At 49.2% G+C, this 18,599-nt stretch overlaps 1 protein-coding gene across 8 annotated transcripts in view; it reads left to right on the forward strand.

Annotated features, from left to right (window-relative positions):
• Positions 1–18,599, forward strand: part of COL13A1 (collagen type XIII alpha 1 chain) — a 103,199-nt gene that overhangs the window by 64,408 nt on the left and 20,192 nt on the right. For 4 of the 8 annotated variants that reach the window (XM_042033478.1, XM_042033471.1, XM_042033474.1 and 1 more), the window contains exons 16-35: positions 125–166; positions 1,029–1,055; positions 1,790–1,825; positions 3,115–3,159; positions 3,759–3,785; positions 7,491–7,535; positions 9,265–9,297; positions 9,882–9,908; positions 10,539–10,601; positions 12,459–12,512; positions 13,537–13,623; positions 14,091–14,144; positions 14,355–14,399; positions 14,973–15,041; positions 15,629–15,652; positions 16,077–16,130; positions 16,731–16,775; positions 17,064–17,216; positions 18,032–18,130; positions 18,435–18,488. In XM_042033478.1, the coding sequence (XP_041889412.1) occupies positions 125–166; positions 1,029–1,055; positions 1,790–1,825; positions 3,115–3,159; positions 3,759–3,785; positions 7,491–7,535; positions 9,265–9,297; positions 9,882–9,908; positions 10,539–10,601; positions 12,459–12,512; positions 13,537–13,623; positions 14,091–14,144; positions 14,355–14,399; positions 14,973–15,041; positions 15,629–15,652; positions 16,077–16,130; positions 16,731–16,775; positions 17,064–17,216; positions 18,032–18,130; positions 18,435–18,488 (1,083 nt within the window). The remainder of the gene's footprint in view (positions 1–124; positions 167–1,028; positions 1,056–1,789; positions 1,826–3,114; positions 3,160–3,758; positions 3,786–7,490; positions 7,536–9,264; positions 9,298–9,881; positions 9,909–10,538; positions 10,602–12,458; positions 12,513–13,536; positions 13,624–14,090; positions 14,145–14,354; positions 14,400–14,972; positions 15,042–15,628; positions 15,653–16,076; positions 16,131–16,730; positions 16,776–17,063; positions 17,217–18,031; positions 18,131–18,434; positions 18,489–18,599) is intronic. The other 4 variants (XM_042033472.1, XM_042033473.1, XM_042033476.1 and 1 more) reach the window with 4 other exon arrangements.

The following is an 18,599-nucleotide window of genomic DNA, read 5'->3' on the forward strand; positions in this document are numbered from 1 at the left end:
GTCGCTGTCCTATTGAGCAGCCAAGGAGGGTGGGAACAGAAGCACCATTTATAAAATAATACCATTGCTAAATGGCAGGGCACAGGACAGAAAATCCTGCTCATGTATCTCTCTCTCGCGACAGGGCAGAGCGGGAGAGCCTGGAAAGCCTGGCAGAGATGGAAAGGTGGGTACCAGAAACCAGCTCCATTCCTGGGAGCTGCAGGGGAAAACATGGCATGCTGGCTCCGTAGCCACTGCAGAATGAAAGGAACTTCCATTTCAAAGAGTTTTCAAGGCCTGCTAACAGGACAAGCAAGTCTCATCCCTGAAGGCAAATGCACCTCTCCACACACATTACAGGGGTCAGGGATGCTGTAAACATCCTCATTTCTGAGAGATCTTCATCTCTCTCTGAGGAGCCAAGGACAGGATGACTAAACACTTGAATTGCCAAAGCAGGCAACATCAAGGGTGGTATAGGCATCAGAGCATATCTAGAGTAGTTTTCCCTTCCTGCCTGCTCACATGCAGCTCCTGCATAGATATTTTGTTTATTTATATTTACACACACATATATCTGGTATGCTTCATGGTTCATATCAGGTAAATTGTTTGGTTTTTTCTCATTTAAAGACACAAGTGGTTTGTTTGTTAATATATTCTCTCTGTTTAGCTTGCCAGAGGAAGCTGCAAATGCCTGATTTACTCCAGAGCTGCACAGTGGGCTGGGAACAAGTTCCCCAAGCAAGCCAGAGAAACAGAAAAGATTCTGGAGCATAAGACATAAGGCAAAGCAGCTTTTTAGTCTTCAGATTCAGCAAGAGCAAACCTGGAGGGATGGAGCACTATGGGCATGAATTGATTTGGGTGTGCGGACTAAGATAGTATTCATCTACACGAAGACTAGATTAGGGATGTTTGAGCTCACCAGTGCTAATCTTTAAGGGGTGTTTCAAATCAAACCAGCCAGCATCCCCCCATCACCCTGCTGTCCATGTGATGTCTGTATTTTCCAGCCCCAGTGTTTCTTTTGATTTTATCCACAGGGCTTACCTGGGCCTCCTGGATCAAAGGTGAGACATCTCTCCTCACTTAGAGGTGTAGAAAGATGGTGAACAGAGATGGACTCTCCTGATGAGGACAGATGAGTACATTTTGATGGATGGAGGAGGGGTAAAAGAGGTTACATCAAATAGCTGAGAAAGCTTTCTAAGCCAGCTCAGCATTGCCTCTGGGGCCTGGCCCGTGTGCTGACTCATGGGTTTTGTCCAGGCGACACGTCTGAGTAGCATCTTGACTGAGCCAGGCACGCCTCGTCAGCCCATCTTGCAAAATTGTTTGCCACACACAGCTTTATTGGCTTCTTCCATTCTCAAAGCATTTCCCAGTGCTTCAGGAATGGATTTTGCAATGCTATTGTTAACTCTGCCATGGTTTCCCATTTATTCACTTGCCAAAGTGTGAGGGAGGGGGTGGTTGTTGTTGTTTTCAGCCGCAGCCACCCACCCTAATTTGTTTTTATCTGATATGTGTAGCCAGGGTGAGGAAATAGGAACCATGGAGGTTGGGGCACAGAGCTGACATGCATTACCTGTCTGCTAGGGCTTTCCTGCCAGGGCTCAGCCCAGTGCAGGTAATGCTGAGCTGTGGGTCTGAAGGGACGGGAGCTCAGTGGAATCACTCTGAGCAAAAGACAAATTTTCCCCATGGAACGCTCTCCCATCCCAGCAATACCCCAGGGAAGAGGGCAGAGATTCATCCTTCTCAGGCCAAGCCTCGTTTTCTTTCGTCTTTTTGCCTTTTGCAGGGAGACACTGGGATTCAGGGATACCCTGGCAGAAAGGTAAGAAGGGAAGCTTCAATGTTGTTAAATTAATTAGTGCACTGATGCTTCATGGAATCATGGCTGAAAATCTATGGACTGTGCTGAAGCCTCCTGTGGAGCCTTTTTCCTGTTGGACTTGGATTTGCAACAGGCCCACAGATTCCCTGCTGTCACCCATGTAAGGAGGGCCTGGGCCCAGAGATACCTTTAACTCTTCAGCAGCTACAGAACAGATGTCTGTGTGTGTGTGTGCCTCTCTACACCCACTTGCAGGCTGAAATGCACTTCTTGTGCATCCAGACCCAAACAGGAGGCTGGAAAGGGCCAAATCCCTGGCTATTGCTCTCTGGGATACAGGAAAGAGTCAATTCTGCTCTGGGTTAAAAGGCAGAAACTGGCAATGCCCGAATGCCTTCAGCAGCAGCTGATTAACAGCAGGGTTGTCAAGCCTGGAGGGTGTAATGAAGAGACAGAAAGACAGGGGAAAGACAGAAAGGAAGATCAAAGGGGAGAGAGGGAATGAAGAGACACTGCTAAAGAGATGTCAGCTGGAGAAGGGGAAGGTGAATGTTCCCAGCAGGAAGGAATCCTGTGTCCCCTGTTATCTCCACATTTCTTTATGGGTGCTCTGCAGGCAAAATGGCAAGACCTGAGAGCTTTTTAATTAGCTCTGTATAAACTGAGAAGTTTTTGTTATGTCAGGAAGTGGAAATTATAGCCCCTGCAGACTGCAGCCCACTCCTGCAGACAGACACAATTTATTGCCCCTTCTCTCAGTGAACCATCAGATTTTCCATTAGGAGCCCATCTTGTTCTGTGTGCGCAGGGTGGGCGGCTCTCGGCAGCGACCTCACAGCAAGGGCCTCTCCTACCAGCCTCTCCTACGAGCTCCTCTTACATGAAACAACTTGTCTGGCTAATTGACTTTCAAGCGAAGAGCCTGCACTGGTCTTGGAAGGATGAGCCCAAGGTCATGACCTTTCTCTGGGAAAGCTGGAAGGAATGGATGAATGTAGGGGACCAAGTCCTAATGGGAAGGGAAAAGAAGGCTAAATATTGAGAAAAGTTGTTTACTCAGATATGATGTAGGATATGGGACCACTGCCTTCACTCCATACATTTCATACACTGAATATCTTTCTTGATGCAGAGTGGTGCTCCTCTCCCAGAGAGACCCAGGGGTAGGTTGGTGTGTGTAGGACACCTTGGTGTGTCTCACACCTCTGCTGACCTTTCTGGTGACCAACAGCTCCTTTTCTTGCTGCTGTGTTTGCTTCTTCCACTGTTTTCTTTCTTCTCTTCCTCAGGGTGAGGTGGGCGAGTCAGGCCTCCCTGGAGCCTCTGGCCCCAAGGTAACCCTTAAAGTCGAGTCAGTGGGGGCACCTCTCAGGGGCAGATAAGTGGCACAAGCCTATCCTAAGGGGATATCAAAGGCCATGGGCTGGAGACAGTTCTCTAGAACCTGGAATGAACTTTGTAGACAGGAACACTTGCTCTTATGTGAAGAGTCTGGGCGATTGTTGGCCAAGGTGATTCCGCACTGTCCTGAACCAGGACCTACACAGTCTCCCATTAAAGAATAAAACTGGCCCAGCCTTTAGAGGCTTTTGCACCAGGGCTGTGAAAATGAGACTACTCTGGACCATGAAATATTTTGATGGTTTCTACACCCTTACCATGTAGAAAAACATTAGTATGGGCAACCTCCAGCATCCACTCCAGGGACCTAAACTGCCTTTGCATTCCCTAGGAGGGCTGGGTTACAGCCAGTGCTTGACTGGTACCATGTTGCTGTGAGGAGGACCAGAGTGCTGGGGTTGCATTTATCACACCCCTCTTTTGGCTACTTTCCCTTTGTCCCTTGCTGTTACAACTGAACTGCTTGCTTGGTTTCCCTTTATGTTCACTGTCCTTCTCTGTTAACCCCCTTTCTCTCCTCTTTGCTGGGCAGGGTGAAAAAGGGGATGCTGGCGTAAAGGTAGGCATGACAAATATGTTTTTCTAATGCACAGTAGATCACCTGGGAGATACTGCTCCTTGGGCTAATGGATTGTAAGGGGAAGTTGGGTCCAAGGCAGCTCTGTGGGGTATTTGATGGAGTACACATCTGTGCTCTGATTAACCACAGACAGGCACTCCGAGCTCAGGCAATAAACGCAGCCTTTATCCGTTCGGTGGAATTCGATTCTTACCAAAGGCATTTCTCTGACTATGAAGTTTGCTGGTGATTTGTTACATCTCTCTATTTGATGGGCTAGGTTGGGGTTTCCTCATAAACTCTGGTTAGCTGACGCATCAAATCCACTCAAACTCCACGATTCAGGCTGAGGTTTGGCACCAGCTTTTCTGTCTGTTTCTGGACACTTTTTACAGGCTCATATGGTCTCTGCCCAGATGTTATCTATTTGACTGAAATTTACTGTACCCATATATTTAAAGTATATTACTCAATGTAGACTGTGCTTAAAACATTACAGCATTGGCAAGTGTTCATGGCAGTCAGAGCACGCTGTGTCATGCCATACATCTTAAACATCGTGAGGAAAGACTGGTCCTGTAATATTTGGACAGGCATTAACAGTGACATGTACATTTCCAGTATTTAGTGTGTGGCATACAGCTCATTTATCGTGCAGCACATACACTTTCTATATCTTTACCATCTGGGTGGATTACTGTTCGAAGAGAGAAAAGGCCCCTTCAGAGCTTACCAGGGATACATCACTTGGAGTTTAAAGAGATGTTCTTTGGGAATGCAGGCTCTGGGTTCATAGTTTAATAGAGCAGCAGTGACTGTGTTCCTACAAAAAACCAGTACCTCCTCAGAAATACTACAGTGCATGCAGAGTCCAAAGGTTTCCTGTGTCCTTCTCCAGTGTAATTCCATCAAGGACAAAGGTATTGCTCCTGTTTGTGCCAGTGTGAATGAAGGTGGAATTGCACCCAGAACAGATGTGTTTTGAGGGCTTGGAGTTTGCTGCTCTCTCAACAGTGGGTCTCCTGTTAAGCTGAACTGAAGGACTGAAGTCAGAGTGTGGCCTGGGAGGGAGAAAAGGCTGAAAGGAGAAGCTGTGTTTCGTCCCTGCTTAAAGTCCCTTGTTTCACTGCTGGCATTGGAACACCTGCTTTATTTGTGCCCGTGTACAAGGACTAACCAGCCCTTCACTGGCAAAGGGGAAGTCTTCAGGTATTGCAGTGATGTCTCAGGGTCATCCAGAGGATGAGAGCCTTCCCTGACTCGGGGCCACAGTCTTTCTACTTGGCCCTTTATTTATCCCTTATTCATCCCGCGTCAGGAAGAGCAGAGATGAAACCCATCACAGTTTTTGTGATACTAAATTGCAGCTCCAAAGGGGCACCTCCCCAGTACCAAAGCAGCAGCTTCTTTCACACGCAGACTTTCATTTGTTATTGTCAAGGTCTCTTTTCTCTCAACTTCCTTTCTTTTTGCTCAGAGGAATTGAAGGGGAAGTGCAGACATATTCTTAAATCAGCAGCCAGACCTCACCCAGTAGCAGCTCCTGAGCATCCAACAGAACCTGCATTTGTTGTCTTTGGAAATTGCTTCTTTCTGTTGTCCTCCCACCTAGGAGGATTAATTGGGACTCTGGAAGACTTTTAAATCTTCCAACTTTGGATCCAATTACCTGGACTTTGCCTTGAGGAGCCCTGGACAAACACTATGATTCGTAGTTTAGCTGAGTGGCCAATTTTGCATGGAATATCACTGCTGCCAGTGAAGAATATCTCTGGCCTGAAGAGGTTTGCTAGCATCATACAGACCCCTTGTTCATTTAACCACTTGTCCCCACCCAGTGACAGGTGCAGCACAACCTAGATTGTCTCTCAGCTGTTTTCTTCTGTGGCCACCACTTGTGCTTTGATCATGTAAGGACCTAGATCTGTGTCTCATGAAGGTCATTAGGCAGTCATTGTGATCACCTGGCCCGCTTGAATGAGCATTTGATTCTGCCCCCAGCCTGTCACATTCAGCTTCACTGATGTTTTCTTACTTTTTTCCTGAAAGATCCATAGGATGAGGCTTTTTCTCATGCTTTGAGGAAGGAGCCATAAAGTGCCCACAGCCTTTCTCAATAACCCCCTGATAATTTGCCTCTCACAGCAAAGAGCAAAAAGGAAGGGTTGTCTGCTTTAATTGGCAGCTAATGAGCTGATCAGCGTGAGGCACCATTGGCACTCCGTGGGGATAAAGCTGCTCACACCAGGTAAAAGGGGAGGAGAGTGTGAGGTCATGGTGTGGAAGGGAGAGGTGTTTCCTAAATCAGCATGAAGCTCAGGAGAGCTGGGAGATGCTACTGGTTGCCTTTCTAAAGCCCCCTGGGGAGCTGTGCTGGATGTTTTGCGTTTTGTACCCATCTCTGGTGATGTTTCTCAGTTCCTGACTTTGCTGCACCATTCCAGTGCTGCTTTTGGTGGGCAGCTGCTGCTGCCTGGCTACGGCACCCTGTGCAGCTCCTAGGGTAGCAGGGGATCGCAAAGGGAGCAGCCCAGCGGGTATTCGCTGTACTGCAATGGCTTTCAAACACATAAGGGTTTAAAGATGTTCTGGAAAGTTGTTTTTCCTGCTTTTTCTCTGGCGCTGGGTTTCTTTCTGCTCTTCAGCGGCGCAGTGTCACGTTTGTTGCTGCCCTCTCTAATTAGCTTTAGTGCCTGTGGGATCTCGCCGGTGCCGGGGGCTGTGCCAGCGTCGTCAGGAAATATGGCATAAGGTGGTTGTTCTGAGTTGCCCCTGTGGGGGGTTACCGTGCTCCCTCTCACCAAGGGGGCTTTGCTTTTGCAGGGCTAAATAATTCAACAGCTCTTCAGGCAGACAGTTCTTCCAGAAAAGTCTCTGGGAAGGGGAATTACTGTCACAGGCTGGGCTGCCCTGTGGGGATGGTCTCTGCAAGCAGGGTGGGTGTGTTCCACCAGAAAGCATTGGCCTTCCCTTCTTGGTCTTGCTTAAAAAAAATGAGAGAGCATAATTGGGAAGGAGAGAGAGAGAGAGAGCGATCCACGTTTTCCAGTACAAAGTATTCCTAATTACTGCTTTACTTTTCTAACTGCTGAAAATAGGGTAGCTAAGTAGGCTGTGTAGGGCAGGAGGTGCCCACATTAGGCCATGTATATGATGGTATTAGAAGCTGTTTTATAAAATACAGTTCACAGGATGCTGTAATTACAAAAAGTTAATTAAAAAAACCCCCATATACGTATATCCTTCCAAGCAAGGACTAAACACCCAGAACAAAATGACAGCAGTATGCAGATTGCCCGAAGATGTTTTGTTTTCCAGTTATCACTAGACAAAATTCAGGCTAACAGCACTTGTTAGCACCCTTGGATTCTCTGTTTCTCCAAATAGGTTTGTTCATTCTATAGTCACTGTGGGCTGAATGCCTCCCTGTGCCCTACATCGTGCTGTAACCTGGAATGTGGTAGCAGAATACAGAGGCTGTGGCACTCCAGTGGGGTCCGTCCTGTAAGGCTTGAGAGGTGCTGCTGATGGAAAATGGCCCCAGCTAGGGCAGTCAACTTGATGATAGTCGGGTGGGGAAAACAGTGCCTCACCTCGCTTGGGAGGGTTTCTCATCACCTGTGCCCTGGGCACTCCTCACAGTGCCCTGGGAGGACTCATCTCCTGTCTCTTGCTGTCTTTCTCTGTGTCTTGCTCTGCTTCCAGGGGGAGAGAGGCATGCCAGGGATGCCAGGAAGACATGGCTCTAAGGTACCTTGTAACCAGAGGAGTGACGCTTGTCTGCCTGATCTCACCCATAGCACTCGACTGCCCCTGATGCACAGGCATTTGTGTGTGTGTCTCTTAGTTGGTGGCTGTCCTCAGCTGAATTGTTTATGCTTCTAAATTGCAAAATACAGGGCCTAATTTGTGAAGGCGATGGTGGGGAAGAAGTGTTTACAGAGCAAATGGCATGTCCAGTCTGATCCTGACTTGCAACATCAGGATCTTCATGCTTTATGCCAGTGAGAGCAGCCAGTTGCTGATGTTTGTAAAGGGAATTGGCATTTTGTAAATTGGGTTCCCAGGTGACTGCTGCAGATGTGTGTTAGCCCAGCTGGGATAAGCAGGGCTGCCCAAGTGTGAACCTGGACTAATGTAGCGATGAATCAGGGTCAGTGTGTGAGCAACCCTGCATGTCTGTGGATTGCATTTTGAGGGTAAATACTAAAAAGTAACATGATCTGCGTTCACTGCTGTTCGAAGGCTGAAAAATGAGGAACAGGCATCCCAAGGCACCACGAAGGCCTAACCAAAGCCACTTACTGCATGTTATCCCTTTCATAACTCTAGCCTGTATTCACTAAAACCTACTGATCCTGAGACAATCTGGAATGCTTTTTCCCCCCCATTTATTGCATAGAATCCCTGATCTCCATCTTCTGTCCTTGTGTTTTTTAGCTTTTGTCCCCGATTTCTGTTTCAGAAAGCTGAGAGGTATGATCCTGCTGCTCTCTGGCTCCCCACTCCTTCTTGTTTGAACTTTTCCAAACTCTTTTCACTTTGAACTTGGCTCCCAGTCCTCCTCACTGCCTCATGTACTACATCCCAACCCCTCACATTTCCCAACTTCTAATACCACTTCACTCCCTCCCCCCTCCTTAGTTTATCCCCCATATTTGCTTTTTCAACTGAACCTTTTCTAACTAGGGCCTAACTAATACTAACACAGGGTATACAGAGATTTCAGAGGATGGTTGACGGGGACAACCTGCATTTTGCATCAGCAAAAACTGTCAAGGGAAATGTGACAGTCCCTGTGGGAGCAGTTGTCTCCTGAGGCTCTGAGGCACCTGTCTCGGATGACAGGGCAGCCTGGACTCCGCAGTCCCATGGTGGTGGCTTGCTCTGCACTGCGGAATGACACCTGAATTGCAGTGCTCGGAGGTCTGTTTTCTCCCCTAAGGTGTCTGGCTTCAGAGCTCTCCTGAAAGCATTTTATTGCAGGGTTTGTCTTCTGTGATAAAAACAGAATGAGGGGGAATACTCCAAGGCTCTGGGATACAAGCTGGCTTTTCTTGGGATGCTTGAGCTGAGGTATCTGGGCTCTAGCCTTGAAGTGGGGGTTTGGTCCTTGGTCTGTTTTTGCATTCCTCAGTTATTTGACCCCGTTCTGCTTGTTGGCCTTTGCTTCACTTGCGGGACTAAAACCAGGGGGCGGTGGGGGTGGGGGTGGAAATCCAGCTGTCTCGAGTGGGTTGTGCTCATGATGCCTGCCTTTGGAAGAGCTTTCTGGAACCCAGAGCCACTGCCACAGGTGAACAACTGCTCAGGGAATGAAGACATGTGCTGTGTGGTGTTACAGCATTACTTCTGAGTGGTGGAAAGGAAAAGATTTTCGCATTTTCAGTTTCACCTGACTGATACTGTTTTGCTTTTTTAAAAATGTATGTCCGATTAATTTCAAACAAGGTGTTCCTGTCTTTCCTCTCTCTGCCAGGGCGCTCCTGGGTTGGCCACCGCAGGGATGAAGGTCAGTTTTACGCTGCAATGCCTTGAGTTGGACGCGGGCTGGAGCTGGGAGAACGCAAGGTGCTAGAAAATGGTCGGACAGCTCCCACTAAAGGGGAATATCAGAACTGCCGTGGCTTTGGCGGAGGTGCTACACCTGTCTCCAGCCTCACTCCTGCTACCTGGCAGCGAGTCTGGTGAACTAGTACCGTCACAGCCTCCCCCAGCTGCACCTGCAGCCTTGCTCTTCTCCTGTGAAAACAGAGCAAGGAGTGGCAAATTCCTTTGTGCCAGCAGATGAGTCTTGTCTTCCTATGCTCCTCTGTGTCTGGTAAACATCTTGACATACTGCAAGGTCGTTGCTCTGTTCTATAGAAGCCACGAGTCTGAGGTCTGCTGGTTTCTTAGAGCAGTCTGGGAGCTGGCTAGTAAAGATAAAAGAAGTTTCAGGCACAAAAATATGCAACTGAAGCACTGTGATGCCCTTACTTACCAGGTCAAGGCCCCCATAGATCAATGTTGTTTTCCCCACTCTGATAGCCCTAGGAGGATTTGTACTCTCTCCTCCTGGTTTTTCACCTTATTTTCCTGTCTCTTTCTCACCAGGGCGAGCCTGGGACTCCAGGAGAAAAGGTACTCTCACAGGGCTTTGCTCTGAGCCTGCACTTCTGGTTGGTTTGTGTATTTTTCCCTTCCTGATCAGCTGAGGGAGCTGAGGAATGTCTGTGTACTTGCCAGTGCCTGAATCCAGGCCCTAGTGGCACCTGCCACTCTAAGCAAAATGGTAGTAGGATACAGTGATACCAAGTGAGAGAGGGACCATACTGCAAGTATTTCCGTCCTCCTGCTTGTGTCTGTGTCAATGGGAACCTTCCAGCTGCCTTCCTCCTTTCCTCCCTACTCCATGAGATACGCATAGCACACTGTGCTTAGCAAGTAGGTTCCCTCTGCCCCTTCCCTTGTCCCCTTTCTGCCTCCCATACTTCTGTGCCCCCAGAAGCCTTCCCATGTCCCTGCAGAGGGCTCTTCCGCCGTGCAGTGTATGAACTGCTCTGCACAGTGTCCCCACCTCAGTGTAGCGTGACCTGGTTTGAGTTCCTGAGGCAGGCATGGTGTGTGAGTGCCCCATGCCTCTCCATCCCGGAGCAGCCGGCTTGGTTTCAGAGCAGCTGGCTGCTCTTGTTTGAGGCTCGCTGGGTTATGTTACAGCATGTGACAGCCATATAACAGACATGTTCTCTGTCTCTTTTTTTCCCCACGAAGGGAGATCCTGGAGTCCCAGGGAGGATGGGCCCCCCAGGTTTGCCAGGGAAGAGGGGGCAGCGGGTAGGACATTGTGTGTTTGGGCTGGGTGTCCTGGTAGTGCTGTGCTGTGTTCCCTGCGAGCGGGAGCTGCCGGGAGCTTCCGTGTGTTGCATTATCATGCTTGCGGGGGATTATGTGTCCTTTGCTGGCTCTTGCCCCCTTGGTGAAGTGTGTTTGCGTGTTCCTGCTTGCAGGAGGTGGGGGGCTGGTGGCAGGCAGGGCAGCATGAGATGCCTGGGATGTAGCCTTGTCCTGGGAACGATTAAGGACAGTGCTGCATCTCTTGACTCCAGAAATAACACCCTAAACAGGGATTCAGTAATCTGACCTCCTTCCTCAAGAAATCCACTGCTTTGCACCGTAGTTCTGGCATCACAGGATGTTTTCAGTAGCTCTTATGGATGTGTATTCAAAAGAGTCCTTGAATGAAAAGTGGGATACCAAGGCGGAATCAGGGATTCACAGAGGCCTGGGACAGGATTATTCCTTATTATAGGAATTACACCTTTACAAAAACCCCCAATGCCAAACCTTTTCATTGGGTATGAGGTCCTGAAAATGTTTTCCCTCTTTCCAGGGAGAGAAGCATTAATTTAGCAATGTGCATGCTTTGGCAGGGAAAGAAGGCTCAGACAGGGGGGTCTTACAGGTGGCTGGAAACCAAATTACCTTGGAGAAGGGGGGCACTGCACTCTAGAATTGCCTGACAAAAAGATTGCTGCTAGTTAATTATTTTCCAGGGAGCCACCAGTGCATGTCTGTTCCTGGAGCATTGATGCAAGTCCCCTGCATGTCAGATGCGTGCCCTTGAGCTCTGATGAGCAGCACCAGCCTCTGCAGCCCAGTAGCTTGGCTCCAGGAGCCTTTGTGGAGAGAGCTGGGCACCTGTGGGGGGAAAGAGGGTTTGAATTGTTCTCTGTAATCTGTACAAGTTGCTGAGTCTTGGAGCTGTGGGGGTAGCGGCTAAGAACACCCCTTCCCCTGGTGATGCGTTTGAAACGTTTCTTCAGGGTAGCAGAAACCTCCAGTATTTCTCACTGTCCTGGCAAAATGCAGACTCCCAAACAGGACACTGTACCTGGAAACCATGGGTTTAGCAGCTGTATGGAATGGTGTGAAGAGAACTTAACTTCAACATAAAGACCAGTAATTGAGTTCCAATATTCAAAATATAGCCCCGGTGTCATGGTGAGCTGAGCAAAGCCACTTCACCAAAGGAATGCCAGATGCTCTCCATTGCTCACTGCCTGTGGCATCCTCCATGCTCCATGGTGCCTCACACAGCTCAGCCTGCAGCTCACCAGGCATCATCTTGTATCATCAGCTGCTGTCTTTGCCATTTTTGCCACTCCTGTTGTCACTGCTTTTCATGACCAGTGTGTGTCACAGAGCTTGGCTGCCAGCTGAGACACTGCACTGCTTGCGTTTTTTTAAGAGCATAATGAGTCTGGGATTTGGAGCTAGGGAAGAGGAGCAGGGCATGGAGAAAGTCCTGCACTCCAACTAAAATTCGCCCTCGGCAACAGCTTCTGTGGGTATATGGATCAGGGAAAGCCTGTGCAGAAGAAGTGACAGGGAAAAGAGTTTAGCAGACCAGAGGGATAAGGAAGATGCACAGGGGTGTCCCTGGATCCCTTGCCCCGCTCACCTTGCTTTGGAGAGAACTGGCAGTGATGTGCAGAGATAGTCAAAAGGATGGGCAAAAACGTGTAATGTCTTGAGCTGGTACTGCTCATGGAGGATGCCTTGTCTGTGCCCGAAATAAAATCCCTAGGGAAGGAGAGAGAGTGTGAAACCAGGAGCAGCTCACCCTTTTGCTACTCCTCCAGGATGGAGAGCCTGCAGAGTCAGCCTTGACCATGTCTGTTTTGCCAACAGGGTGAGAAGGGACAAGCTGGTGACCCTGGCCTTCCTGGACTTCCTGGCCCAAAGGTTTGTCTGTTTCCTGATTTTATTTTTTTTTCTCTTTTTGGGTGGGGCCACTCTCACCCCTTTTCCTCCCTCCCTCCTGTGCACAGCTCACACACTGCTAGCTGTGGCAGTATGTTCTGCTCAGCTGAATCTCATCCCCAGACAGGGATGTGAGGGAGGCACACAAAAAGATGCCTCTTTGTGAGGAATTGTGTGCCCTCATGTAGTGAGGGGGAGATTGACCACAGAATCATGTTCCAGTAGTTCCCCTTTAAAAGCATGGCCTCAGATGTAACATGGCATTTCAGCTTCCTTCCTGTTCCAAGACCCATGGGTGATGAGAAGAGGGGCTTTTGGGGAGCTGCACTACTGTGCTGTGAATTGGAGGAGTAGCTTTGTGCTCAGAGAGACCCAAGGCAGGTCACAAAAAGATAAGCCCTAAAACTGGCTTTTTCTCTGATTTATCTGAGATTTTCAGATAGAAATCACACCTTTCAAATCAGACTTGCTTTTTCTTTGGGAAAGGGGACAGTGCAGTGAATGCCAGTGGCCATTTCAGGAAGGGATGAGGGTTCAGTGACAAAGCTTTCCTGTTACTGCCTTATTATGTGCTCATGGTGTGCAGGGCTGAGTGGCTGATGATTACAGCTCCAGAGGGAGACATTCCAAAAGAAGCCATCATCAGGTGGTTTAATTAGCTCAGTTTCAACAATAGAAGAACACAGTGTTCAAAGGGAGGCTGGGGGATGAGGTTTGTCCACAGGCAGCCTTGTGTTGCCCTGGGGAGTAAGTGCCGTGCTGCAGCTGAAGGGATGAGCGTGGCTGTGGCTGCTGGCAGGGCTACACAAGGACCCTCAGGCAGGACCGTACTGTCCTGTTCCTGGCCAGCTGCTGCTCCTGGAGCAGTGCCTCTCTGGGCTATCAAGAGTCCAGCTGATGGACCTTGTTTTGGGCCACGTCTCTCTAAGCCAGTATTTTGGCAAATGAAATTACAGAGATGCAGAGTCTGAGCTGAGACATATGGCTTACCCTTCTTTGCAAACAGGGAGAGAAGGGAATTGCTGAGAATGCCTTGGTGGGAGCTAAAGGAGAACCTGGCCCTCCAGGTCTGCCTGGACCCCCTGGACCAAAGGTGAGTGATTTTTCCTTCACGGAGTTGTGTGTTTTGAGGGACTGTGCCCAGCACAAGGTGTATAGGAAGGAGCAAAGGTTGTATTCATCTGTGCCCACCTGTGATTACCTGCTGGAGGGATATCAGGTTCTACAGAGTGTTTTAGTACTGTTGTTCCATATGCTGCAGGTGAGAGAATTTGTGAACTGTTTTTGGAAGGAAAATGCCCTTCTTGTTCTCAAATTACTCCCCTCTAGGCTCTGTGAGAAACCAGTCTGAACACTCCCTCTGCCCTGGGTGGAACAGAAGGGTGAGTGGTGGGCAGTTGTGGCAGGAGATTTGGGCTACCTGAGGAGAAGGTGGCACAGGAGGGGTGCTTGGATGGTGCAGTTCTGTAGTTCTTCTTTGTGGAAGTGAGAAGCCAGCAGTGGAGTTGCATCCTCTCAACACAATACAGACCCATCCCTTTCCCTTTCTCTTCCTGTCAGGGAGAAGCTGGTGACATTGGTCAGCCTGGTGCTGCAGGATCACAGGGAGAAAAGGTATGGGGTGCTTCTGCACAACCCACCTCCAGGTTCCGAGGTTCAGTAGCTGCAGATTTGTTCCTATGTGTACAAAACTTAGCTGAAAAGGAGAATTTTAAATCAAGCTGTCTAGCCCAGACTGTTTCAGAGAACCAGCAGAGGATGATTCCTGGAGTTCATGCAAGTGTAGGGACAGGCTTTGCTAAAATTGTGATCTTCCTGTTTCAGGGGGAACGTGGTTCACCGGGAGACCAGGGACCCATGGGCCCAAGGGTAGGTGTTCCTCCACTAACAAAGAGTTTTGGCCCGTCAGAGGGGTCTAAGGATAGTGGGACCACACTGACAGTCCAGATTGGGTCTTGCTGTCACTGTGCTCATAGCTGGGCAGTGGCTAAGTTTGCGACAGGCTATTTCTCCACTCCAAACCCTCACCCCCACGTTAGAGGAAACAAAGTCTCCCAAGCCATCTCAGAGTGGCTCATTCATAGGAGGAGGTGGGTTTGGACATCCCAGTCTGGACTCAGGCCCTTGACCTATGAGAAAAGAGCAACAAGAGGGTTGGTGCATGTTCATGGGTTGGTCAAACAATCCAGTTCCTGGCTTCTGGCCTCAACTTCACCTCTTTCCAGACTGCCAGCTTTGATGGTCACGACATGGTGATCTGAGCTGGGCTGGCTACAATTCTGTAGAATTTCCTGCATTGCAGAGGCTTTCTTTAATAAATGAAAAACTGGACACTTATGAAATGGACCCTTCTGAGTCCCTTTTTTCAGAGTGAGCCACAGCTCCGAGCACCCCAAGGGAAGGGCAATCCCAGCCCCTGGCTAAAAACCTGGTATTTTTCAGGGCCCCAAAGGAGAGCCTGGGAAGGATGAAATTATGGACTATGATGGGAACATCAGTGAAGCTCTCCAGGTGAGCAGCTGCCCTCCTGTCCTGTGAGGTGACTGCTGGGTGCTTTACTGTTTCCCAGGGGCACAGACAGCTGTGAACAATGTAGATCTGCTTCCTCTGCGCCAGCCGCAAAGGGAAGCACTTGGTTGTGCCATAGTCCCCTTCATCCCACAGCTCCCTGCCTGTAGTGTTTTGGTAAATACCTGCGCACCTGGCTGGGCTGATGTATCCATACTGGTTGACAGAGAGGTCACATGAACCCCCTTGGGAGTGGCCCATGGCGTGGGGTGGGTGGTGAATAAAGTCACCAAAGCTTCCTTGCAAGCATGTGCAGATGAAGTGCAGTGAATGGGTGGCTGTGCCCAGCTCCGGGCTGGCCTGGGTTCCACTGGGAAAAAGGAGAAATTGTAGAATAACAGCTCTGTGGGACTCAGAGTGTGGTTATTGTTTGTTTGGTTTTTTTCTCTTACTAATTTTGTAGGCTCCGTGCTCATTTGGGCCAGTGTTACATTAGTGGAGAATAAGCTGTCTCCAGGAAAAAGCTTAGTTTTCCAGAGGCTGTTTTCTTTTTTTATTTTAATTTTATTTTTTTCACTTCTTTTTCCTAGGAAATACGAACTTTGGCCTTGATGGTGAGTTCCTGTCTTTGCTATGGGGTTTTACACAAGTAGCCATGTGTCCATCCTAAGCAGATGGCCTGACAATTTAGGTGCAGCTAAAACACTTCGCCTTTGCCATTGGGAGCTAAAGCTGGGGCAGCTGACAGCTGAAAGAAGAGCTCATCTTGCCTTCTGATCTTGGGCACTTGAATTCTAATCAGGACTTTCATCGCTCTGCTTTAAGAGGTAGTACATGCTGCTTAGAACAGGGAGTGCTCAGAAAGAGCAGGGATGAGCAACTCTCAGGGCTCTCCATTGTTCATCTTGCCAACAAAATATGATTTTAGGAATCCCTTGAAATATTCCTTAGTGATTTCCCCTTAAACTCAGGAGAGGTGTTTGGTTTCAAAACACAAACGGTGTTGAAAATATGAAAATAATTTTTTTCTTTATCTAGGGACCCCCAGGACGTCCAGGGGTGGCTGGACCTCCAGGGCCACCAGGACAGAAGGTACTGTCTCAGTTCAGCACTTGCAGACCTCAGGCAAAATTTCCACCCACGACTCTTCCCAGATCTCCCATACTTCCTGTCCAGCACTATCAGACTGTCCTGCTGGCCTCTGCCACTCCTCCTCACACACAATATCCTGAAAATCTCTTTTCCCACAATGATAATGCCTAATCTTAGAGATGAAGGTTCCTTTCTACTTGCCCTCCCCTTCAGGAAGCAGCTTGTGGGAACCAAACTGAGGGGTTGTGTTGGTTGGGGACTATATTACAGCACTGGGGCTGTGAGCTGGCAGTCAGGATCAACAAGACTGGGAAAATTCTCAGGCAGTCACATAATGTAATGTTTCAACAGGGGTTTCCATGTTGGTCTTTCTGTTTTGTTTTTTTTTTTTTAATTCTATGAATACAGAAAAAAACAGGGGTTTCCATGCTTTTTTTTTTTGATTACAGAAAAAACCCTGGATTTTTCATGCTTTTTTTTCCCTGTGAGTGGTCCATGCAGGCTGTTTCTGCAATGCCTGCCCTTCTTCATCACAGTGCCCCACAGGAGGAGTCAGAATAGCTGCTTTCAAACTGACAAAGTAATGATTCTGTGTTTCAGGGTGAAATTGGGTTGCCAGGTCCTCCAGGCCACGATGGAGAAAAGGTGAGGCACGATGCTCCTCCCTTCAGAGGTCTTACCTGGAGTCATTTCTGTCACTGACATTGCACGGTTGCTTTTCCCACAGGGAAAAAAGTGTTTTGCTTCACAAAAAGGAGCACTAATGGTTTATCAATGTCCTAACATTTGTCATGGCAATGCTACTTTGTCCTGTCTCCAAAGGGCATAACCATGAGGGAAAGGATGAGCAGTGCAAGAGGCTCTGGGCCAGGCAGGAGTAGCCTTACTCTGATCTGTAAATGTTTCACTTTATGTTGTGCAAATTTCATTTAGGGACCACGTGGCAAGCCTGGAGAAATGGGCCCCCCTGGCCCTCACGGACTGCCAGGAAAGGATGGACCTCCTGGAATGAAGGGAGAGCCAGGCCATATCGGGGTCAGAGGAGAAAAGGGCGATAAGGGAGAGCCAGGACAAGCGGGCTCACCGGTGAGTAAATCAAAACCTCTCTGAGTACTGGTGGCCACCCAGGTTTTGGGGCAAGGCCCCAGGACTCCTTGGATACCTGAGCGCCCCTGCAAGGTGGGTGTTGCTGCGTGAAGTGTCACAATATGGGAGGTCCTGGCTTCCTGGCACATGATGTCCTCTTGCTGGAGTGGCTGTCCCCAGGTGCCTGCCTTGCTCTGTGGGCACCATGTCCGTTCCTCAGCTTGCTGCCTGGTGTCTTGCTGGCACTGAAACGCTGCTGGAAGTGAGCAGGCCTGACCGTGAGCTGGGAGGCTGAGGCACCACCACACCCCCTCCTGGGAGGGCAGCTGCATGGGGTAACCCCTCACAACCTGGCCACTAACTGGGGCAGAGTGCCCAGCCTCCCAGCTTCAGTCTGTCACTGCTTCTGTGTCCCCAGCACTGCTCAAGGGGGTTTTATGCAACAGCTTCCTGCCTCTCTCTGAGATTACCAGGATGAAACTCCTGGTGTCTCAACAGCTGGCTGTGGGGAGTGGTTCCTAGCATGGACTCCAGCAAACTGCATAACCCTGAGCAGAACTTGGAGGCAGGAAAGCAGTACCCCATCCCCACTCTGGGAACTGGTACATCTGTAGTGACAGGAGGATGTTCAGCCATTTGTACCTCCACTTTCAATACTAGTGATGCCCTGCATTTCCCTGGATACCTGGTGGATGCCCAGGGTTTTCAGAGTACTCTTGGGATGACCAGAGCTAGTCTTGGCTCTTGCAGTGATGTCTTGTATGTCTACCTGACTTAGTCATGCAAAAACTCCACAAATCTTTCTTGATCTATAGGGTCTAGATGGCCCCACTGGAGAGAAAGGCGAACGAGGTGACCAAGGGATACCAGGACCATCAGGATTGCCAGGTCCTATTGGACTTCCAGGATTGACAGTAAGAATGGAAAAGACAGGCTGCTCTTTCCTGCTTGGTAAAGAGAAAATAGCGTAGAGCAGCATACAAGGGCTTGTTTTCCAAAATGCTGAGTGCCCTGGAGCCTCAGAGCCCTACCCCTTTGTTAGGTGTCACAATGTCCGTCAGGCCTCCAGCAGTAGGCAGGGAATATGAACCACATGGTCTGTTCCCACTTCTCCCGGGGGAGCTGCTGCTTGCCAGCAATGGGTGGTTCACAGGCAGCTTCAATGGAGGGAGACTCCAGAGCACAGCCGGTGGTGACAGACTCTGCTGTTGTGTGCAGGGAGAGAAGGGTGAGCCTGGGGAGCATGGAGACAAAGGAAATCCAGGAGAATTGGTAGGTCACCTTTCTTGTGTTCCTTCGTGATCTCGGCAGTAGGGGAGGGACAATCTGGCAGCAGTGCTGCTGGAAACAGGCACCCTCCACCCTCTGGTGACACCCCTTCAC

The sequence above is a fragment of the Corvus kubaryi genome, unplaced genomic scaffold (genome assembly GCF_017639235.1).
Source record: "Corvus kubaryi isolate FWS band 111438036 unplaced genomic scaffold, C.kubaryi_AGA036_p1.0 37357, whole genome shotgun sequence".
Classification (NCBI taxonomy): domain Eukaryota; kingdom Metazoa; phylum Chordata; class Aves; order Passeriformes; family Corvidae; genus Corvus; species Corvus kubaryi.